The sequence below is a fragment of the Rhyacophila brunnea genome, unplaced genomic scaffold, assembly GCF_057557595.1.
Source record: "Rhyacophila brunnea isolate RB1 unplaced genomic scaffold, BYU_Rbru_1.0 scaffold_21, whole genome shotgun sequence".
Lineage (NCBI taxonomy): Eukaryota > Metazoa > Arthropoda > Insecta > Trichoptera > Rhyacophilidae > Rhyacophila > Rhyacophila brunnea.
Window position 1 is genome coordinate 23,870,688 of NW_028232871.1, and position 23,910 is coordinate 23,894,597.

Consider the following 23,910-nt stretch of genomic DNA (forward strand, 5'->3'; position numbering starts at 1 on the left):
TTTTCTTGCTAATTAACATAGATTGCATTGGTACCGATTTTTTTACATGATCCATGATTCTACAATTGGGCCGTTGGATTATTTATTAAAATTTAAGCAATCATAAAAACTTAAAGATTAAATTTTTTAAATAAAAACAATTATAAAAAGATAGTCACAGTACGGGAAATGCCAACAGTCTCAGGTCCGGACCCCCCATATAAATAGTATTTCTTATTCTGTATTGATGGTCCGCAAAATGTTTCTCCTATGTTCAGTGGTCCACAGGTGTAAAAAGGTTGAGAAATACTGCTACCTAGCAGTTAAGTGACTAATGAAAAATGATAGATCTGGCAAGAAAATCAGTTAGTTGGCAGGTAACAGAAAATAACAACACCCATTCATAATAAAAATAAATATGTTTTATTAGTGGTCTTTGTTTACATTATAATAATTAATGTAATATACAATAAATTTACATTTCTTATAATAATTCTATGCTTTCGAATAGCATTGATAAAATTAATGTCCACCTTGCTCTCCGAAGAGTTCGATAATTTTCTGATTGTGTGGATTCTCGTCTCCCAATACTCCGATGTTCTTCAGCGACTCCCACAATTCTGCAGCTATCAACGGTTGCGCCAACTGAAAAAATAAATCAATATATCCATGTCAAGAGTGTGGTTACTGTAAGACAGTTTGCTGATAGATAATCCATGCAACATCAGCCCAATACAAAGTCTCCCACATTAATTTTTTTTACTTTACATATCTATTTAATCAATCTTACAGATGCCCACTTTATGAAACTGAATTTTGATCGTAGTGCTTGTTATTGCTTATACTTTAACCTTTTCTATGCCTCGCGATATTACTATAGCAATATCTGACAGGACGCAGATTTTTAACGACACGTTGAATGTAGAGCGAAGCTAATAATACCGATAATTTGTGGCTTAATATTTCATTTAATTATTATTCAAACAGATGTCACTGTGGTTTATTTTTTTAGATTATGCCAATCGACAGTGGCTAGTAATTTGAGTTTAAAGTCAAACAAGATAACTCGCGAAATTTGTATGTGTGGCCTGTCGATCACGGCCTCATAGAGTGAGAAAACTTGCCGAAGGCATAGAATCGGTTAAATGGAATATGATTGGCAATACATTAAATTAATATGAACAAAATGTGCAGTTGAAAATCTTCATATACTGCAAACATGATACCACACTGCATTAGAAGTTAAGCAATAACTAGCACTACCGTCAGAGCTCACAATTTAGTGCCGCTACCTGACTATAAACGGCCTTGGCCAAATGCCTTCAACTGCATCATAAGTACGATGTCATCTGAGATAACATTTCTCCTCAAAACCACATCAGTCAGAAGATATAAGAATTACACTCGCCTATTATGGTTTACACTTAACAGAGACACTTCAGATTGAGATTCCTCGAGTTTCAACCCCACCTAAAGATTTCTCTAACGATTTGGCGCCACCAATTGGACACAAGGACGAAACGCGCGAAGAAATACACTGATACCGCCTAAACCATGGCATCCTCAGAGGATCCAAGGCCATGAGGCCTGAATCATCATTGGGCTGATTCATGCAAACATGAACAGATCGACTGCGAGGCAAATTTCTAGCCCGTAAGCTTAGATGTATGAAAATTTATAGTTGCCCTTTTGCAAGTTCTACAAAATTTAATGAAATCATTCTAGCCCTTAATGTATGTAAAATCCTGCATTTTCTTTATACCTACATTAATTCTAGAAGCAAGCAAAGTAAAACCTAGCGTCATTATAAATTTTATACTTATTCAATTTTAAACATACAAGCAAGCTGTAATTTAGTGCAGTAATGATAATCCCAGCAAATGCAGTCCCTTTCAAAGCATGTACCTGGAAAAGGTCTGCTTGAATATTTCTGTGGTTAGCAAAAATTCTCAGAAATATGACACCCAATGTACCTACCAGCCCGGCTAGCTCAGTCAGTAGAGCATGACTCATTCATCATCAGGGGGGTCCAGCGCATCATCAATACCTACCCCCCCCCCCCTTTCGGAGGTGACAACACTTATGTTATGACTAAAACCAGCAAGTGGACAAGCAACTCTAAATAGCACATTAGTGGACTATCAACCAATATTAGTGCACAATATCACTGCAGTTCAGTGCAAGATTGAAATGTGAAAGCATACCTTGGACACTTGTCTTTGCAAAAACCATAAACCCTGCTTTATTATTATAGGCAGATGATACATATTAGACTTGCTTGTTTAAGTCATAACGTACAATAATATGTACTGTGCGGTGCCCAGATGCCCGTTGTCCAAGCATCCAGTTGGCAGCGCCGAATTGTTCTAGACGCTATTTTCTACAATCTGGATGTGAAAAATCAAGCAACAAAAAAAATCCTGGTACGAGGGTGGGTCAATAATTCCTTAGAAAAAAGCATTAAAACAGGTTTTATTTTTGTATTTTTTTTTTATTTCTCAACATAATTTCCTTGGAGCTCAATACACTTGGTTAGACGTTTCTCAATTTTTTTTAAACCGTCAGAAAAATAAGTTTTCGGAAGGTCCTCAAAATAAGCATTTGTCCGATCGATGACTTCTTCATTTGAAAAAAAACGTTGTCCACTTAGCCATTTTTTTAAGTTTGGGAAAAGGAAAAAGTCACTGGGGGCTAAATCTGGCGAATACGGTGGGTGGTCGACCAATTCGAACTTCAATTCTTCAATTTTAGCCATTGATCGTAAACATGTGTGAACACGGGCATTGTCCTGATGAAAGAGGATTTTTTTCCTGTTTAAATGAGGCCGTTTTTCTTCAATTTTGTTTTTTAGCTGGTCCAATAAAGATGCATAATAATCCCCTGTTATTGTTTTTCCTTTTTCCAAATAGTCAACGAAAATAATTTCACGTGCATCCCAAAATACAGTAGCCATAACCTTACCAGCTGATTTAACGGTTTTCGCCTTCTTTGGACATGGTTTGCCTTCGCAATCCACTGCTTTGACTGTTCTTTCGTCTCGGGAGTATAGTGGTGTATCCATGTTTCATCTGCAGTCACAAAGCGACGAAAAAATTCATCCGGATTGCGTTGCATGAGCGACAACAGGGCTTTAGAGGCCACCACCCTACTGCGTTTATTGTCGACTGTGAGCAAACGCGGCACCCATCTTGCAAAAATATTTTTCATGCCCAATTTGTCATGTAAAATAGAAATGACGCTACCTTTTGAGATCCCTGTAACCTCAATTATCTCACTCAACTTTAATCTTCGGTCACTTAACACCATATCGTGGATTTTATTGATCATTTCTGGTGTAGTCACCTCTACAGGACGTCCTGAGCGTGGTTCATCCTTTGTTGATGTACGACCACGTTTAAATTCATTTAACCAGTTATAAATAGTTGCAAGTGAAGGAGCAGATATGCCGTGAACTAAATCCAACTCATTTTTTATTTCCTTTGCTGTTAACCCTTTTATATTAAAATGTTTAATAACAACTCTAAGCTCAATTTTCTCCATTTTCCATTTTTCCATTTTCCACAAGCAAATTTTTTTTTTAAATGTACGAGAAACACACAACAACCCGACCAATCTGATTGAAACTTCGCAGCATACTGAATCGGTAGTGCCGCTGCATGAAAACAAACCGCTTGCAGTACTAGTCGCGCCACCTGTCGGCTTTTCTAAGGACTTATTGACCCACCCTCGTAACATACTATATTTTTAACACGCAGTGATAGTAAGGGACCTTTCAAACCTATCGGTGCCTGTTCAAAATCATATATACACAAAAAATGTTCTATGTTGTCCAGGCTAATAATTCCTAGGCTTTTATTAGCCATTCATGGCAGAAAAGATCTTACATTATTTACAAGAGAACAAAACACGCCAATTATTTGAATTATTGTGTTCAATCAGAGATACATAGAAGTAAGTTTTTATCTCCGAGGTTTGCTTACCTGATTTGGATGGAGGCTGTCAATATTGTCGATGAGTTCATACACTTGGCCTCCAGCATCTACCCACGACTTGAGGATGACGTTGAACGGATTCTGCAGGTAATGGACTTTAAACGATTCGAAGGAGCTATTTTTCGCTATATCCTTCAATATTAATGACAGTTCGGCAGCTTTCTGAAATGAAATGGATGCTTGTATCATATTTTAATTCTAGGATGGTTAAAACCACTATTTCAAAAAAGAAAATAATGCATACAGTGTTCATGAAGGAAAAATGAATTCAAGGCTTTATGCTTAGTCATACTCATGTAAATAAGTGGGTTTATATGTTACCAGTGGCGAATGGTGGAGGTAGGCTATTAAGATCAGATATAAATAGTACACACTAAACTTTGTCAGTCACACACAGAATCTTAACAACCTACCCCCATCCTTCGCCACTGTGTTACATGGAATGGGAATTATTTTCCGTAGATGTGTTCCCATTGCAAGTAACACATAAGCCTACTTAACTATACAAATATGACTATGCATAGGGTCATAAGATAATACTGACTGAGCACTGAGTATAGTTTGCAATCCTGGAATTTTCATTGATTTATTGATTTCAAAATTGAGAATCCTGGAATCATGAAATTTATTAGTTAATATTATATGAATTTTGAAAAAATATTACATTCAAAGTAAATAAGTGGGATAATATGGGATCACTGCATCGGAGTTCAGCTGTCTAGTATATACAACAAAAACCAAATAATGGACTTTTAAAATTTTAAATCTCTGCCTGTTGATGTGTTTACATTATTATTATGCAGTTGGCACTAATGTAAATTTAATTACTTACCTGCGTTGTAATATTTCTGAGAGTGGCATTACTGTTCATCCATCCGGTGCATGGTCCTATCTGCATGCAGTTGAACCAGGAGTACATGTCCTCGTATCGAATATTGTTGAGCACAGATCCTGGAATCAAAATATCAACCCTCTGAAATTGTTTCAAAAGCACAAAAACTTCATCAGATTTCGGGGCAATTTTAAGGAAAAAACATGCATATTATAATTATCTATTAACAAATGTCATGTACACAAATAACCATCAATATCAGGGGCGCGACAACCCGGTGTGGGTCCTGGCCTCCTCCAACAGCTCCCTCCACCTGTCCCTATCCAGTGTGGCCGCTTTCCAATATGGTACCCCCAGAATACGGCAGTCACTGGCAGCTCCATCCAACCAGCGAATCTTTGGCCTCCCTCTTCTTCTACGTCCTATTGGATTGCTGGACATCACTCTCTTTGCCGGTTCATTGTTATTCATACGGTGCACATGACCTAGCCATCGCAGTCTCACAATCTTAATTGATTGAACTGCGCTGCAATCTTCGTACAGCCCAGCCCGTAGAGCTCAGCATTATATCTTCTCCTCCAATTGGTGCCATGTGCATGTACACAAATAACCAGAGTATAGAAAATGGTAGAACCACTTGCAACTGGCTATCAAAACTGAATTGTTACGTCACCAACATAGAATAATCAGTACATATTAGTATAATGTTATATTAGTATAACTTACCAAGTGGATGAATCCGATTGGCCATGGCAGGATAAATAAAACTGGCGTCCACCAGAGAAATAAGGACCACATGGCTGTACCGAGGTAACTTCCGATCCAGTGCCCTGAGGACTTCCATCACTTTATCATGGAATGTTTTCGGTGTTGTCATATTATCGATAGTGTCTTTGAAGCTGCAATGAAAAATAAAGTATTTTTGTCTCGTTTCTTTCTAGCATTTCTACTCTCTAAATGGAGCATATAATCACAGCCTCATACATAATATGTATGACAATAATTGAGGCGTCTAATTACAAAAAGCGACAAGTCCACAATTCAATATTTTCGGGAAATGACGTTTTTATGTTTCAAGCTTCAATTATTTGTTTTAACGTGAGATTATTTTTTCTGTTGTATTCTATGTCGAAATTAGAATCAAATGGCAATTTGTTTCAGCCGATAAACTCTTAAATATAATAAATATAGGCAAAATAAAATTGGACGTAGCGCTATTTGTAGTTCACTTTTTAAATTAACTCCGCATAAGGCACATATTTCCGTGGCACTGTCATGAGTTTACCAGATGCTACAGCATGGGAGACACCCTTTTCAATATTAAACGTTCCCTTATTGGTTGACTTAAACAGGCGCGAAATCAACCAAGCTTTAAATAATATGAAACACGGACTTGGCGCTTTTTGTAATAAATCGAGACTTAAAATATTTTTTTTCGTAGGGTTATGTCGCGTTTTGGAATTTACAGATCACATAGATACAAAATTATACAAAGAATATGTGCGTATTTTTTTCTCGATTTTGACCAAATGTAGACTTATCGCTTTTTGGAATTAGACGCCTCAATTATGACATAATCATCACCGTTGGTTCTACAATAAGGCGTGGTGCTTGGCTGCCTTCTAAAGGAGTTTATTAAGAAATAATTCTTAAAAGAGATAATTGTTAGTCAATCGCCTGACTTATCAAGTTCATTTTTGGGATCCAATAAAAAAACAACTTGTGAATTTATCAGAATTGAGATTCGATTCCACGACCTACGGTGTCAGAAGCAAACATTTTGCCATATTATATCCAATACTTAATTATACCTTCGCAGTTAATCTAATAATTGTAATATATATATAATTCTTGTTTTAACACTACTACAAACCATGAGGCCCAGACAGTAGTACAGTAGTATACTTACGTGAAACATTCTAGCTTTGAGAAAATCACATAATCTATTGTGACCTCACTGGGAAACGAAACCTGCAGCCCCCAGATGCTAAGGAAGTGCCTTACACCATTATGACATTAAAACCTGACGCGTAACTGCTAGACCATCGTGGGCATTAAATAGTATTATTGTCTAAGTAAGAATTACTCAATATAGTACAGATAGGCAAATTTTGAATTGTTTCTATAATTTTGACCCATGTTTATCTATTTTTTATTGTTATTACCGATTACAAACGTCGTTTCCCATCATGCCATAGATGAGGATGGCAGGCTTATCGGAGGGGATGCGGGAGATGGCGTTGACCTGTGGCATGGCGCAAGTAGAGTTAGCGCCGTTCTGCGCCATGTTCTGGTAGTCGCGGTGCATGCAGCGATTGTGCTCTCGGAGACGGAGATATATCGAGTCTGTTGTGCCCTGAACCAAAGATATAACATTCCTTAGCTCAAGGCATTTTAAACTATTTTGCATGAAAGATGTCAAGGCAAGTATGTTTTGAATAATATTACGAATATAGACGAAGCCAAAAGCCTAATGTAGATCTACCAATGATGAAGGGTGGAGGTAGGCTGTTAAGATCCGACATAAATAGTGCGCTCTAAACTTTGTCAGTTATACGTTTTTGTTTTCATTGAACTAAGACTACACATTGTGGATGGTGCTGGTTAATTTTTAAAATTCAATTAAACCCTGCCTAATTGACAACAAGGCTATTTTTACTTCTTCTGTCTGTTCATCTGTCATTGACTTCAAAATAATGTTTTTACAATAATTGGAACTTCACAGAAGACTCGTGCCATGCTTTCAATTTTGGAAAATGTAAAATTATATAGGTACAGGCGGTCCTCTACTATTGTACATAATTGGTTGAATTATCAAAAGTAGAGTACCTACATAATGTAAAATATATCTAAAAGTGTACCTATTTAAAAATATTTTGGACAATGAGGAAATAAATTCATTTGCAGTATCTTTATCTGCACCGGCAGTTTCTCCAGTGAATTTAATAAATTGTAAAGAATACATCCGTTTAAGATTGTCGAAACAAGCCGCCTTTATTCGCTTGAAATTCCATGTTAGAATCTTTGAATAATTGAGGGACATGTGTTGATCATATATTCATGATAATAAAGATCTCTCCATTTCATCCATCAGAGTGGGGTGTCTTTTGGAGACAATCTTTGAACGTATTCCTTAATTATACTTTCAAATTTAAACATATCGTAGGCTACAGCCGACTAAAGCAAAGATTCACCGCTTTCAGAACGCCTAATTGTTTTCATCTTTGTCTCGATCGTATGAAGTTTGAGTCCTCAGTTTATTTTTGTCCGTACACTGCCGTTCCTCCATTTCTCACTCAAGTTTATAAATTTAAAAAGGCAAAATGTTTACAAATACATAAACGAATAAACTGGAAAAAAATGAATCGATTAGTGTTATTATACTGAAAATTCATAACTGCCCCTCAGTTCAAGCTCTCTGGCAGGCTCAATCGAAGTTTCAAAGACTACTGGTGATGTCAGAAGATGTGGTTTCAAGTTTTTGATGATTGTAGGAACGCAGAATAATGACATAGATATAATATGATGTTATTTGGTTAGCAGTTACCTGAATCAGATCGGGATGAGTCGAGTTCTCATAGCCACTGACGAAGCCCAGCTCCGGCCAGTCCATGCTGTTCAGTAGAGTATCAAGGATCGTTCCAAAGCTACTCTGAAACAAATCAGTCATAATGAAATGGTACATTAAAAAATTGCTTTCCTAAATGCCTGTTGCGCTATATGTGATGCCGCTTTTTCGTGAAGATAATATTATGTATGTGGCTAAAAAATTAACTCGACTTACATTGTAATAAAGGTGCATATTGCAAATTCGTATTCGACTCTTTATAACGGGTCTAAGACGATTCGGCGCCGGGACAACTGGGCGCCACGCAACCAGATGAAATTCGAAAGTAAATATACGTTTGTGAATTATATGTACTTTTAAAATATATATTTAATATTATGAATTATATTTAAATTATTATTTAATACTTGGTAGGAATTTAAATATGAACAAGTAAATAATGATTTAATTGTGCATATTATTATGTTTAAGTTCCAACGAGAAGAGAGTTGTTTTACTTTTATATAAATCCTCAGGCATGATAATTCTCAACCCGCAATAAAAAACATTATGTCAAAAGCAAAATGAATTAAAACTTCTAAGTAGTAGATATAAACTAATTAAAATTCCTCGTCTACTTTCTGTATAAAATCGTAACGAACATCTATTTATTTCATTCGACAGTGCGGCACCCAATTGTCCTGGCGCCCAGTTGTCCCATTCCCTATATAACATTGATTAATTGTGCTAACATGCTTGCACATGTTCTTTTAAATATTGCAATAAGCAAAATAAATACAATGCACATCATTGCAATAAGACTGCATACCTACCGCGTATGTCTCAATTGTCTTATTTACGTCTCATTTCAGATTTGTATCTAAGGCAGTATCCATAAGTTAGTCAATGATCTGCAAGTACAGCTTACCAACAATCTTACCTTTGACTGTTTATTTGGATTCATCCAGACTTCGGGGAAGTGGAAGTGAGCACCCACTGAGTCACCAATGTAGATGAGGCCTTTGGAGTTAGTTCCTCCGCATAAGATGTCCTCCCAGGGCCGGCCTGTTTCAGCGTCAACTCCGCTGATTCCATTGCAGTCGGCTAAAAAAGAATTCGTAACATTATATTATCACCGGCCTTCTTCGCGCTTAGGCGAAGATGGCAGACTGTGATTGTCATGACATGACCAAAAAAGCGGATGCGGAAGACCTTCATCTGGTATCAATATGTTGACACTGATGAAATGAGCAGATAACCAACCCTCATTTATAACAATGACATATTTACAATGATTATGGGGGGACATGCTCGTCGAAGGTCAAAATTGAGTTTTTATTGTATTTTCAAACCATGATCCTGGACATTCCTTAAACGTTGTAGATAATCTATTTATATAATTTTGAAGCCTTATTATCCTTTATAGTTATTGTAAACATTTGATGACTGCATAAAGTATTTTTGTTACATAAAATAGTATTCTTTTAAACCTCTCGCTCTAATGTTTTAGAATATAGTCATATTTCGGTACATAACTGTGCAGTGGTGTTAAGATTTTTTACATTTATTAATTTTTAAACGCATTTATAAAACCATTAGCATAATTTATTACGAGATAATTTTTGTAAAATATTCACGATAAAAAATTATATTGATAATCTCTGTGATCCCAAATTTGACAAGAATTAGGCATTTTAGTATTCAAAAAATCGGCAAGATTAACACATTTGAAGATGATTCTAAAGGTATTTATTATAAGCTATGTCCTTGACCATTCAAGTGTGATAAACATCTTATGAATAATGATTGCTTTATAATAATTATTGACCTAAGAATAAGGTAGTGTTTTTTTGAAATACGCTATTTCTGTTGTCATTCCCCAGTAGTTAAGCTACAACATACGGCCGTAGCCATAAATTGACAAACTATAATTGAAGTAGGGAGTAAAATGATATTGACGCGCGTGTTTGAACATGTACCGTTTAAAAAAAAATAAAAAAAAATTCGGTTAGGTACATGTTCAAACACGCGCGTCAATATCATTTTACTCCCTACTTCAATTATAGTTTGTCAATTTATGGCTACGGCCGTATGTTGTAGCTTAACCACTGGGGAATGACAAAAGAAATGGCGTATTTCAAAAAAACACTACCTTATTCTTAGGTCAATAATTATTATAAAGCAATCATTATTCATAAGATGTTTATCACACTTGAATGGTCAAGGACATAGCTTATAATAAATATCTTTAAAATCATCTTCAAATGTGTTAATCTTGCCGATTTTTTGAATAATAAAATGCCTAATTCTTGTCAAATTTGGGATCACAGAGATTATCAATATAATTTTTTATCGTGAATATTTTACAAAAATTATCTCGCAATAAATTATGCTAATGGTTTTATAAATGCGTTTAAAAATTAATAAATGTAAAAAATCTTAACACCACTGCACAGTTATGTACCGAAATATGACTATATTCTAAAACATTATAGCGAGAGGTTTAAAAGAATACTATTTTATGTAACAAAAATACTTTATGCAGTCATCAAATGTTTAAAATAACTATAAAGGATAATAAAGCTTCAAAATTATATAAATAGATTATCTACAACGTTTAAGGAGTGTCCAGGATCATGGTTTGAAAATACAATAAAAACTCAATTTTGACCTTCGACGAGCATGTCCCCCCTTATATCGCAGGTATACGTGAATGCCACTTACAGTCCAACTTGGAGTCGAGAAAATGTGTTTGGGCTCCGGGATAAATGTTTGAAACCACATCATTGCAGTCTTTGCCTCGCCAATTTGACCCTCTGCAAACAAAAGTATTTAATACTCATTAAATTATTCCCCAAATAAAGAAATATGTAAATATATTTCATATTTAAGAAATACGGTGCAAAATATAAAATATTATTATTAGCGACTGCTACGAGAGCGATATACACGCTGCAGGTATGACATGGCAGGAGGGGCCAGACCGAAGGAAAAGCCATGAACTTGTGCTTGCCTTATACTCTGACACTAAAGCGTAACAGGGTGTAACTTAAATTCGTTAAGTTGTCACTAGAAAATGGAGCACTTCCACAGAGCAGGGAAATTTTTTCAGGAGGAATGGTAATTAGACAACCGCTTTTTCCATTGGGTCCCTACCCCCGACCATGTCCGATCCTAATATGATCATATGGGCCTCCACAGAGTAGAGGTTTGTATTAACAGATTTTTTTTTTTTACGAGAAATGGATGTCAGCCACTTGCTCAACCTATTAGGCCCATACCCTGACTCACACACATATTGAAAAACAATATGTGTATTTGCCAGACCCAGGATTCGAACCTGGGACCCACGGCATGATAGTCCAACGCTTATGCTGCGCGGCCACATATATTGAAAAAAAACATTTTGTCATATCTAATGAGAAGATTTAATGATTGACCAAATTCAGCAATATGCTACGGATGTGTCAAGAGAGTCTCAACCCAACCTAGTCTGTCTCTTCTTCAAATCAACTGGTTTCCAGTATCTTGAAAGACTGCTAAATATCTTCGACAAGTTGTATATGGTGAAGCTATGGGATGTTAGGGTGACCTGGGAAGACACAAGAAGACTGACAAGTGACATTTTTCAATATGCTTGACTGAAGGATCAGACATTGTAAAAAGGAAGAAAATCTCGTATAAAACACTTATTATAACCACAAAATAAGAGGAGAAAATGATTCTTTTAATAAACATCTTACCGTGCCGAGTTTATAATGCTGAATCCGTCTTTGTCCAAATCAACGGCCGGCAATAGGTCTTCAAAGGTTCCGCTAAAGACATCGCACACTTCTTTAAACAGCGGGAGATCACAATAATCAAAAGATACCCTGTCATCTATCTTATATGGATTTAATTTTTGTCGATAGAATTCCGAATCGACATCATTATTATCAGTACCATCTTTTAATTCATGCTTATTGATTGTTTGAAGCAAATCGTGTATACCGTATTCATTCATCTTATCCTAGAAATAAAAAGTAGAAATCTATTATTACCGTAATTGGATTATGCCAATACGTATGTATGTAATTGGCTTACACATTTGAAGTGAATTTATTCTTATAAATGGCATTCGAGGTATAAAAATAGAATAATTCTGTTTTAACAAAGAACATCTCTCATAGGTCATCATTTTTGCTAAGCCAAAAAGGCGTTAGTGACAACTTGCAACTTAACAAAAGGGCAATAAAATAAGAATTTTGTTGGTTTCACCATACATTATATTAATCTTCATTATGCTGATGACCGATAATGTTTACTGACTGATGTTAACGCCATCAGTAAGACATACGAATCGACTTTATGGTTGTCAGTAAACAAAAATTCTACAGGCCCGTACAGAGGGTGGAGCATGTAAAATACTTTGGTTACCGTCTACACGAGGACTGCAGCCCAGACCATGAGATTACAACCAAGATATACCGGCAATAAATGATTATAGAGAGCAAGAATTATTTTTGAAAAAATGAGACATCTCAGCTGCATTCGAGACATAGCTCTGGGCAATCGGATGCTACACCATAACCGTACTGGATATTGTAGGAACCGACAATAAAATGACTGGATGCTTTTGAGATGGGGATAATCACCAACGAGAAGGTTTTAAGACGAGCCAATAGCTACTATCAAGTGCAAAAAAGCTGCATCCTTCGGATATATTTTTCGGCAATGAGAAGTATGATTAACTCCAACATATATTGCAGTGGAAGGCAGAGGGCAGCAGAAATGTAGGTAGAAAGAGATTTTCTTGGCTACGGAACCTCTGAAAGTGGCTTAATGGCCAAGGTGTTGGTGATCTGATACGACTGGCTGAGGATAGGGAGGTGTACTGCAAGAGTTGGTTGCCAAAGAAGATATATGTTTCACTAACCCTACCAAGTTATTTTGTAACTTCGTCACAAAATAATTCTTGCTGACACACTTTTGGGACACTGAAGATGACAGACACCCACGATGGTCGCGTGGCTTAAACGCCGGCCTATAGAGTCGAGGGTCCGAGGTTCGAATCCTGGGTCTGGCAAGTACACATATTGTTTTTCAATTTGTGTGTGAGTCAGAGTATGGACCTAATAGGTTGAGCAATTGGCTGACATCCATTTCTCGTAAAAAGAAAAAAAATCTGTCAATACAAATCTCCACTCTGTGGAGGCCCATATGATCCTATTAGGATCGGACATGGTCGAAAGAAAAAGAAGATGACATTCTAAATAATCTGACACCATTTTCACATCGCTAACGCCCGTTTGCCATAGCAACCCTTGACATTTTCTTGCATATTATAACCGCGGATATGTTATGTTTTATGACATAGTATTGCAAGATCAGCTTGTGTACCCATGCTAGTGATAGAAATGACTTTGGCGCCCTTCATCCTAAATTAAGCTCAAAATAATTTTTTATACATCCTTGGATGGGCTTTTCACCTAGTGTAAAATAATTTTGTATAAATATATCGGAATGATGTCAAAATATAAATAACTGTCTTTTTCTTTCACCACTCCCTACTATTTTCGTATCAACGAGACGAGGATAGAATGTGGCCATATCTCGGATAAAAGTCATGAAAGAGAAGTCCTTGTACCGTTTTCCGACCACTCGTTATTAATGTTGGTTTCCAAAGGATCATTTTAGGACGGAATGAAAAGAAACTCTGCGTGAAGAAAATATTCTGTTTAATCTTACGTACCGATAGTCGCAGATGAGTCTTCAGAAACGAAGTGTGCGGTAGTGGAAACAGATGACAGAACGACCCACCTTCCGGTATGTGGCACGATCGGGACGCATAGCAAAATGCATCAGGAGTGAAAAGATCCAAAACTTGCCTGAAACATCAATTGACTGATTATACATAATTTGGAATTACCTCAGAAACATACTGACACCAACAAAAAAGGACCCCTTTCAGGAGTTGGGCGAAACCAGCTTCTAGCTATTTGTCTTACAGTCTTATAATTAAAAGTTAGCTGCAAGTTAGTTGAGAATAGTATAAGATTTATATATTTTTACATAATTTAGGTGTAGTTATAAGATTCTTTGAATGTCCATGTTGCTTTCTTTATTGCAATTCAGGCTTTATTGGCTATGGTCCAGAGGCATAGCTGAAAATTGTGCACTTTTGAATAAAAGCATGTTTGGCATAATGAATAAGTAAAGGTTATTTTTAAGATATTGAGTTACTTCAAAATGTACCCTTATATTCCAAAATGGCGGAGAAAATTTCAATATTCTATAATTACCGTCTAATTAGATTGATTTTCAGTTTGAACATGCATTTTATGGTGTTGAATACTAATTTGAAGTTAAATTTGAAATTTTGTGATTGGAAGTCCATAAAATACCAAGATGGCGGCTAAAAAACAACATAGGTTAATTTTTTTCATATTAAATTGAATATTTTATATTTGATTACATTTATTAAGTATGAAGAATATCTCTTCCATTGCCTTTGACACGTAAAGTGTAACCAAAAAAAGACCACATTATCTTTTATGCTTATTTGCTGTCTCGGCCACTAAACTTGAGAGGCACTCACTAGTTGGGCTGGCTAATTAAGTCTTAATTATATTTTTAATACTGAGGGTTCCTATCTTTACATATTAATTGTCATAATAAATATTATATATTTCTATAATACTACAACCACAGAACAGATAATAAATAGAATACCGATAGGCTATATTCAATACGCCGCATGTTGAAGCAGGCTTTTGAATGTGTGAGTGTCCTACGAAAATCAAGCACGCATTATGCACGTGTAATAGTGTCTGTAATACACCAACATTAAATGAGCGTAAATGCATAAACCGAGAGCAGTTTTCAGTATTCGACGTAAAACGTATTCTTGACACGTGTGTAAGTTTAACACGGATTTTCTTTACTCGAGCCGGTTACCTGCTATCGCCTTACCCGTTACGTATTTCAATTCCCTGACTACAACAGGCCTAATGACAGTAGTTAAAAAATAGTGTTATCAGTAATAGAAGTGAAACAAAAACAAACACGTAGGCTTTGAGAAAATCACATAAATATACTGTGACCTACCGGAAGTTCAACCCTGAGTCCCTGGATGAAAGGCCAGCATCTTACAGACTGGACAATGAGAGCCGCCATAGGCCTGCTTACTTAAACCTAGGTAGGTATGTAACTATAAAAGCAATGACAAATACTGTCACAAGTTCTCTCAAGTGCCGTGACTTTAAAAAGTTATAAGAGAAACATTGACTTATATATTACAAAATAATTATTATTGACAAGAATATTATGTCAATAATAATAATTATTAATTGCTTGTTAGTAATATTATTGATATAATCACTAAGATAAGATAGATTATGAAGAAACATTACTAAATCAACAGGATATTGTGTATTATCTTACTTGTCCATTAAGAACGGAGCGAGCTTTTCCACGGTTGCATAGCACGGCTGCTGAATTTTGATCGGCAACTTCTTGCAAAGGTTTCTGGCGGCATTGTAGATGGAGACACCTTTAAGGTAAGCTTCTCCCTGAATCAGCCCAGTTACCACAGTACACACTGAAATAAGAAATACAAAATATTGTTTTACACGCTGCACTGATGATTGGTCAGGTGTTGATGAGTGGAGGCTGACTGTGTAAGTTATTGGGTTAGCTTACGCCAAAGAATTTTGACTATAAATAGAAGGAGTCTTATACGTTATTTCTGTTTGTTCATTTGAAATTATTTTGCAAACGCATAAAGCATGGTTAAATCGGTAAACTCCACAAATATTAAGATCGCTCAGTTGCCATTCCGATTTTCTTACTCAAGCAATGGCAGTCACTTTTTATATTCATTGTGGTTACTTACTGTTGTAAACGGTTTTACACATATTTTACATGATTTCTCAATTAAATACTGTGATGGATTATCTTTTTATACGCCCTGAAAATGAACAAATAAATGTCATGGCAATAGTGTGAAGTGCTCTGCAAATAAACCTGCAATGTAGAGTCACTTGTAGCTAACTTAATCAGTGGACCAGTGGTCTTTTTTTGCTTAAATTTCGTATTTTAGGTTCCATCATAGAAGAAAGATTTATCAACATCTTCTGGGTCTTCGGGTTAGATATTGGTCAGCATACAAGACGGTCAGCATACATAACGGACGGCAGATAATTAGGATATTTACATCCACGAGGTTGCCGTCAAATTCCATCTATTACATTCAGGCATGAACAACATACATACGATATTATTGTTCATGCATAGAAGATTATCAATGGACAATGCATATTTGAAAAATTTACATTTTTTTTTAAATATATTGATTCAACATCTTTCATCTCAATTTTTCAGATATGGACCATCTTCTCTGTCTGTTGTTCATGTCAATCCGATATAGATTTTGGCTGCCTCACAAAGAGGTTTCTTAACAGATTTTTCATAAGAAATTGATGTTAGCCACTTACTCAACCTATTATGTCCAAATACGCATTGAAAAACAAAATGTTAATTTGCCAGACCCGAGACATCATAAGCAAACATATAACAACTCGTCCATTGCAGGCTTCATCTATATCTCTATAAAGAAAGGGGTTTCTTTAAATTCTTTACTTTTCAATTGTTCAATACGTATTTAACTCAGTAAAATTTTATTGTGAGGACGTCAAAGAAAATCATTATTGATAAAATTATTCTGATGTAATACTTATTACAAGAATTTCAAGAACAACATATTATTATTCTTACAGCATAGTAATGTTTTGTAAAAACTCTCTTATCATCAAGTTTGTCTAGCATTATCTTATACTATATGTAATTATGTTGTAGTTTACAATAATTACTTTACGCAATGATTTGGAATTTATTTTTTTATTAAGTTGTCACATTTTAATGACAAATTTTGTATCATTTATGATTGTGTTAAAAATGATATTATAAAAAACAGAATTATACTTAAGAAACTTCAGTGAAACACAAAAACTGCACGGTTTCTTTGGACACTATTTTATGTAAAAATCTTATAAATAAAACAAAATATGATTCTCTTTGAAAGATATATTTCTGTGAATATTAAGTATAATGCTTTTATCTAAACTTCAGACTGTTTATTTATAAGCCATGGCAATTAAATTATTTTGCGATGCTTCTCCCATATTCGTCAGTGACACTTGGATGTCAAAACGATGATGTCAAAGACTCTGACGTCAGAGCCAAAGTTGCGTGTCCTACATTTCCTTTATTATTTTATTTATATGAAAGCCTCAGTAGCGAATGAGTCAATGCATATTTTCGCGTCATAAATTAGAAATACAAACAATGGAGACATAAAAACTGGCTGCGTTAATAAAAAAGCGTCTTGGGGTGGTGTCTCCGTCTGAACGCGCCCATTCATTTATGTGTAAATGCAGCCTCTCGAGACACTGGTGTCTTGTGTGAAACGACTCTAAGACTCCAAACGTTAGTCAGCACATTTTTTCTACCCATTTGATTGGAATAGTAAAGTTACAAAATGAGAATATATACAAGAAAATGAATTTAAATATTGTCATAATTAGATTTCAATAATTTGTCAGATTTACAGATTAAAATAAAGTTGGAGGCAGTACAAAAAATACCATACATAAGTGAATAGCCAAAAATTACATAAAGATATATAAAAAACTAGCAGGAAAATAATATATGCAAATAAAAAAATTTAAACGCCACGAGGTCAAAAAAAAAAAACTGGTTTTATACTCAGAGTAAGTATAAAAATAGAGAGGATAGTCATACAATTGAATTATTATGAACATGACTCAGTAGAATCCCAATTATCTGGACTAAGGTAAAGATACAGAACTTACTCCATATTGTGGTCATGGTCTATTGAGACCTAAAATGTTTTTCAACGTTTTTTATTATTATTGGAAAAGACACGTTATGGTATAATAAATATTTATTTAACTGAACTGATTGGGATGAAGGTACTCCAGAAAACGATAAATATCTATCTTAACTTAGTAAAAAATATATTCGTTAAGCTTTCTATTGGAATTTTCAATTGCTCGGTAAGTTTGTAGAAATTGCAACATTGGAAGGTTTCGTATTTAACATGATATATTATGTTTTTATGATAGTTTAATATAATATTATCTATTTACTTATAAAAATTAAGGTGTACAGCACTTATTTAAAAATAAAAAAGTGCTATAACCATGGACATTTTGGTGAACTGAATATGGGTATATTCTCAAATTTAAAGGATGAATGGGGAAAAAACACTTAGAATAATACCCTTTTATTAAAAACAGGACATACTGACATAAACATCTATCCTACAAAGTCTATAAATTATCCAGAGTTGTCTTACAAAGATACCTTCTTAATTATTTTCGACCTATACAAAACACGTTGGTCCTTAAGTAGGTAAATATTTTATGATTGGCAATTTATTAGCACATAAAAATATTTTATTTTCTTTCTGTCAACAATAAAGATACCTACCTGCATTTGTAGAGATAGCAAATTATTTTTGCAATGTTTATGTATAGAATCATTGATTTGTTTCAACACTGAGTGCACTACACTATCTAACAAATGTCATAGATTCACTCACACATCCTTCTGTAGTTGTATGTTATTTATAATTAAAAATGGAGTCTCATAATATATTATAAGCAAGGCTGACTACTGACAGAGCCACGAGATATTTTATTTAAAACCATCCCATTAGAAAATAAAGATTAATAAAAACAATAATGAAAGAATAATATTTAAGTACCTATATCATTATTACAACTTTATTTTAATGATTATACACGATATGTACAGTTATTGTTAAGGAATAAATTATACGGTAGAGGAAGCATTCGTAATGTTAATAAAAAAAATGGATAAATTCAATGTGGTGAAAGGAAAATAGAAATCTTACCTGCACAACTTAATCCACCATTTACACCTCTGCCATCACAATTTATTATGCATATACTAAAAATTACTACAAATAAAAGTAATTGATTGTTTTTTAGACGCATCTTCGTTGCCAATGTCAAAAGTTTGAGTCGATCTAATGAATATTGATGGATTATGGGATAATAGAATTAGTTTGACACTATTGACAGTAGTTTAAAATTAAGCGTCAAGCCGGGTTGCCAGATAAATGATATTATTCTCCTCAATGACAGAAACAAACCAACAGAAATATTAGGTAATAATATAAACTTTAACCTGAAATTAAAAAAATACTCAAAACGAGTATTTTTTGTTTACTGAATCATTTCTAAATTGACCAGATATATTATAATGTTGACAAATAAAACTATAATTAATTTACATCAAAATATCGTTGTCTATTTATACAACGCACAAGATAATAGCTTTACAAAAAGCGGCCAACAATATTCATTAAATATATTTAATTTGAACAATAAAATGGAATTTTTTTATATTAAATAAGTTTTTTAAGTATATATAGTGAAAATAAATCAAAAAAATGAGTTTTATTATCTTATTGTTCAAATTTTTTATTCATATTGTTGGGCGTTTATTAAATTTTAGTTGTGATGATGTGATATTTATGCTCAGATTAGTTTGTTGGTGATACATTAGGTCGACGGCTAACTTTTGTTATAAAATATTTTTAAGCTAGGCAGCACTGAGCTTGGCGCCATCATTTTAAATATCGTGCTTTCCTAACAAGTGTTTTGTTTTAATTAATATTATGTAAATGTCAATAGATTTTAATATTTACTTTAGTTTCCTTGCATTAAAATTTTAGTTAATGCTAATTTAACTAAACTATTCTGCACACGGCAATGCAAGAGACGTTCTTAGCCGTTTTCTCAACCTATACCTAATCCGAGGGGTGAAATTAATAAGTGAACATATCGGAGAGTGGATAACATCAACATCATACAGACGTCATATTCCTGACTCTAGATATATAATTCAATATACATAATTATTATTAATTTAAATGTAGATGAATTTGGTGAAATTGGTGATATACGTATGATTTGTACCATATTCGTATACGTGTGTGCCAGAGTGAATTTTTTTTTTCACTGGCTCTGCAGTCAATGTGGTAGCCACCGATGTTGGCCAGTTGCTCAACTTGTGATTTTTTCAGATCCAGGATCCCAACCCAAGACTAACGATTTCATGATCCGCCACGACGTTACACTCGTCATCGTAGCTATTTATTAGATTATTACTAGGTCATAATATATTATCTACTCATACAACAGTATCATATTACTATTAGTTAAAAGATAAAGATTTTTTTTATCTCTGTATCTACCTATTGACCATTTCTAAAACAAAGGTGTAAGTTCATTCGGATCAGCTGTAGAATAATGTAATTCTGGAATCTAAATAAGGCTTTTACTTGATTAAGAAGAGTTGACTTGACTTTCTGTGGAATTAATGGAGTATGCCGGAAATCGAATGTATTATTCATTAGATAGATCCACACATTTACAGAATTGTAAATAACATTTTACTTGCCAAGGTAGGCACTATGGTAATAAATTGAATCATACACACTGACATGGGCATATAAGTTTTTTTTAACTGTACCTCAGAGCCAGACTGTTTTAAGTCCAATTTTCCCCCCGGAAATGAGTTATTTGCAAAGTTTGTAAATACATTATTATATGTCAGGCCCATGGCCCCCACAAAGAGGGGGCTGACAGGGCTCTAGCCTGGGGGCCCGGGCTCAGGAAGGGCCCGGCGTGGCGAGTCGACCAGATAAGTGATTTAAACACACATTATAAATTCTCTCGAATAGTAAAAAAAAAGTCGTCTGCGGCGCTATTTATCTTCAATATTATTATTATTTAAAATCATGTCGTTGTACGATACAATTTTTAATTGTGTATCGATACTTGACAACTCCATAATTCAAATAGATGAATTCAAATATACAAAAAACACTAAAACACATTAATTTTACAGTGTACACCACCATTTTACCGTGTTTTTGGAAAAAGCTACTATAGAGCGTCACACTGCCTTTATATTTAGCGATTGGTAGGGGGCCCGTCAAGGATCCTAGCCTGGGGGCCCGCTTCATAACGTGGGAGCCATGGTCAGGCCTAATTCACAATTGAGTATATTCATAATAGAAACCCGTAATTCTTAAAACAGTAGGAATGAAATAATATCTTATATTGCGTATTTTGTTCGTAATCCGGTTCTCATGGGCAGAAACATTTCAAAATAATTCGTAAAAACCTAATTTCATTACAATGATTTTAAAATGTTCAAAATAAAAATATTTATTTTACATAATGAAACATAACAAATTATAAATTACATTTGGTTGTATATTATGAACTACAACAATGCAAAATTATAGTATTTATGTACGTACTATAATTTTATTGTATGCGTAACATTATAGTATGCGTACTATTTGTGTAAAATAAATATTTTTAATTTGAAAATTTCATATGTACTCAGAAAAATAACAAATAAGTTTCTTTGCTTACGTTTTGGAAATTTGTTTTCATACATACGCAGGTACCTAATTATTATTTTTTACGTAAGAAATGATGGATTGTTAATTTTAAAATCACCTAACCCTTATAATGTCTTTGTAGTAACTGATTTTTGATCTCAGTTTTCTGTATTATAAGAGTTTTAAATTTAAGATTTAAAACAATAAAAGACGAATAAAAAATATTTTAAATATGCAAATTTGCGATTCATTTAAAAGGGTTAACCCCTTGATCTAGAGCAGGTTTGAATCCCCATATTAAAAAAAAAAAATGTGAATTTTCCAGATGCGAGAATTTAATCCACAACCCATGACTTCAGAAGTAGACGTTCTGCCATTATGCTGCCGAGGGTATAGTTATACATTATACAGGTAGTTAGTTACTAACAAAATTAGCATAGGTAACGTAGAATTTAATGGAAATATTTTGACCAAGTTTTATTATTAGACACATAGCTTACATAATTCATGTATATGTAGGTACCTACATACATAGTTTAAAATGCACGCAAACTTTGGTGGTCCAGAATAGAACTTTAGCAATAAAGCAGGGCTGGAGTGGCACCAGTAATAATTTATTGCGACTTCTCGAAATTTTGGCAATCAAATCCTATTTTCCGGACAAGGCCACCGATGAAATGGAGACGATAAAACCATTTAATGAGTCATAATAATACACGATATAATCAATAAACTGCGTAGCAACTCACTGACTGTACCTGCCATGTTATAAGAAAATTTAGAAAATTAGTGCGTAGCATTCTTGAATATGGGTGGATTAGCTTATGAGGTTTCCTATAAGCTTATTTTAGAACGCGCCCAGAAGAAATTTCTTCGATGTCTTTATTTTAAGACATTTAACTATTTTCCTTTCAATAATTCGTCGAATGATTATTTTCCGACTGCCTTTCTACAAGGCATGCTAACTTTTCACTCTCTTGAATCTCGTCGTGGTCTCTTCTTCTCTTGAAACACTTTTGCTTGTTAGCGCGAGGGTGGTTTCCAATCCTGGTGTCCTAATAAATTTGAATTTACATGCGCCTGCCAAAATTACCTACGTGGTCGCAGCCATGATTTATTCTGGATCGGAACCGTTTCCTCGTGTCAAGCTTATCAGGCACTATTAGCGAGGGGTGCTAGATTAGTAAATGCGCTCCCTAAAGGCATAGGCATTTTCAATGATGTACTTTGCATTTTATTTTTGAAACTTTATTTAACTGTATAAAATTGTATGTTTTTTGTTTTCAAAATTTTATTTTTCTGTATTAAATTATTGTACTTAATAAGTATGTTTTGATTTAATTTTTTTCTGTTATTATTATTATTATTATATTCTATATTCTCTTCTTCTCTCTTGTGAGAGTAATAATTGTTATAATGTAAATCTCATGTTGTGTACGTCTTGAATTTAGATTTGTTATGTCCACAATGTTTTGTATTCTTAAATAAATAAATAAATAGATGTCGACTTAGTATGGACGTCATGATAGAATCCTGGGGCCTTATGTTAGAACTTGCGAGTTGTAGTCTCCCGGTCGACATGACGTCATATGACATCATTGTGACGTACTACCGGAGTGATAAGAGCATTCGAGAAAATAACGCTACTAAAATAGTGGCGTTATCCATGATTGTCCCCATACACAAATAGGTGTTTCAGCATAATAATATCTATGGTGAGCCGTGTGCGTTGGACGGCTTGCCTCGAGCGTGTATTGGCTGACGTCACAATTACGTCATGTCGTCGGGTGACTTCATATCACCAGTTAGAACATAGGGCTCCTGAACCTCAATCCGGTACCACTATCACATTTTGCGGCAGAAGCAGGGATATTTGAGGCATTACTTAGAGGTTTCAGCTACATGCCAATCACATAACAGATTGATAAGATATAATAAATGTTTTTAGTTTTTCACATTCGCCAGTCGCTATGGACCGAAGTTTTTAAGCAAGGTTCACTTTATTAATTTTGGCCGTAAAACCAAAGGACACAAAGCGCGCCGACTGTCCTCAAATATTGAATACGCGTTTCGTTTACGTGTCAAAGTTTAACGCATAGTATGAGCCAGACGT

The 23,910-nt window shown here is 34.5% G+C and overlaps 1 protein-coding gene across 1 annotated transcript; it reads right to left on the minus strand.

Moving 5' to 3' along the window:
* Positions 1-417: 417 nt before the first annotated feature.
* On the minus strand, positions 418-19,459 carry LOC147070874 (acyloxyacyl hydrolase-like). Its single transcript, XM_085948999.1, has 12 exons — positions 19,269-19,459; positions 15,773-15,929; positions 14,082-14,217; positions 12,094-12,359; positions 11,075-11,166; positions 9,291-9,454; positions 8,351-8,455; positions 6,969-7,159; positions 5,530-5,702; positions 4,804-4,922; positions 3,960-4,133; positions 418-624 (listed from the first exon to the last, which is right to left on the minus strand). The coding sequence occupies exons 1-12, from the start codon at positions 19,369-19,371 to the stop codon at positions 502-504; spliced, it is 1,803 nt and encodes a 600-aa protein (XP_085805125.1). The 5' UTR covers positions 19,372-19,459; the 3' UTR covers positions 418-501.
* Between the last annotated feature and the right edge of the window lie 4,451 nt (positions 19,460-23,910).

What these genes read in the sequence shown, in the direction of transcription:
- LOC147070874 (XM_085948999.1), bottom strand. Translation starts at nt 19,371, where the DNA reads ATGCGTCTAAAAAACAATCAATTACTTTTATTTGTAGTAATTTTTAGT. An exon ending in AGCATTATAAACTCGGCACG is followed by an intron (nt 11,167 to 12,093) that starts GTAAGATGTTTA and finishes TTTTGTTTGCAG; the next exon opens with AGGGTCAAATTGGCGAGGCA. An exon ending in CAATCGGATTCATCCACTTG is followed by an intron (nt 4,923 to 5,529) that starts GTAAGTTATACT and finishes TTTTGATTCCAG; the next exon opens with GATCTGTGCTCAACAATATT.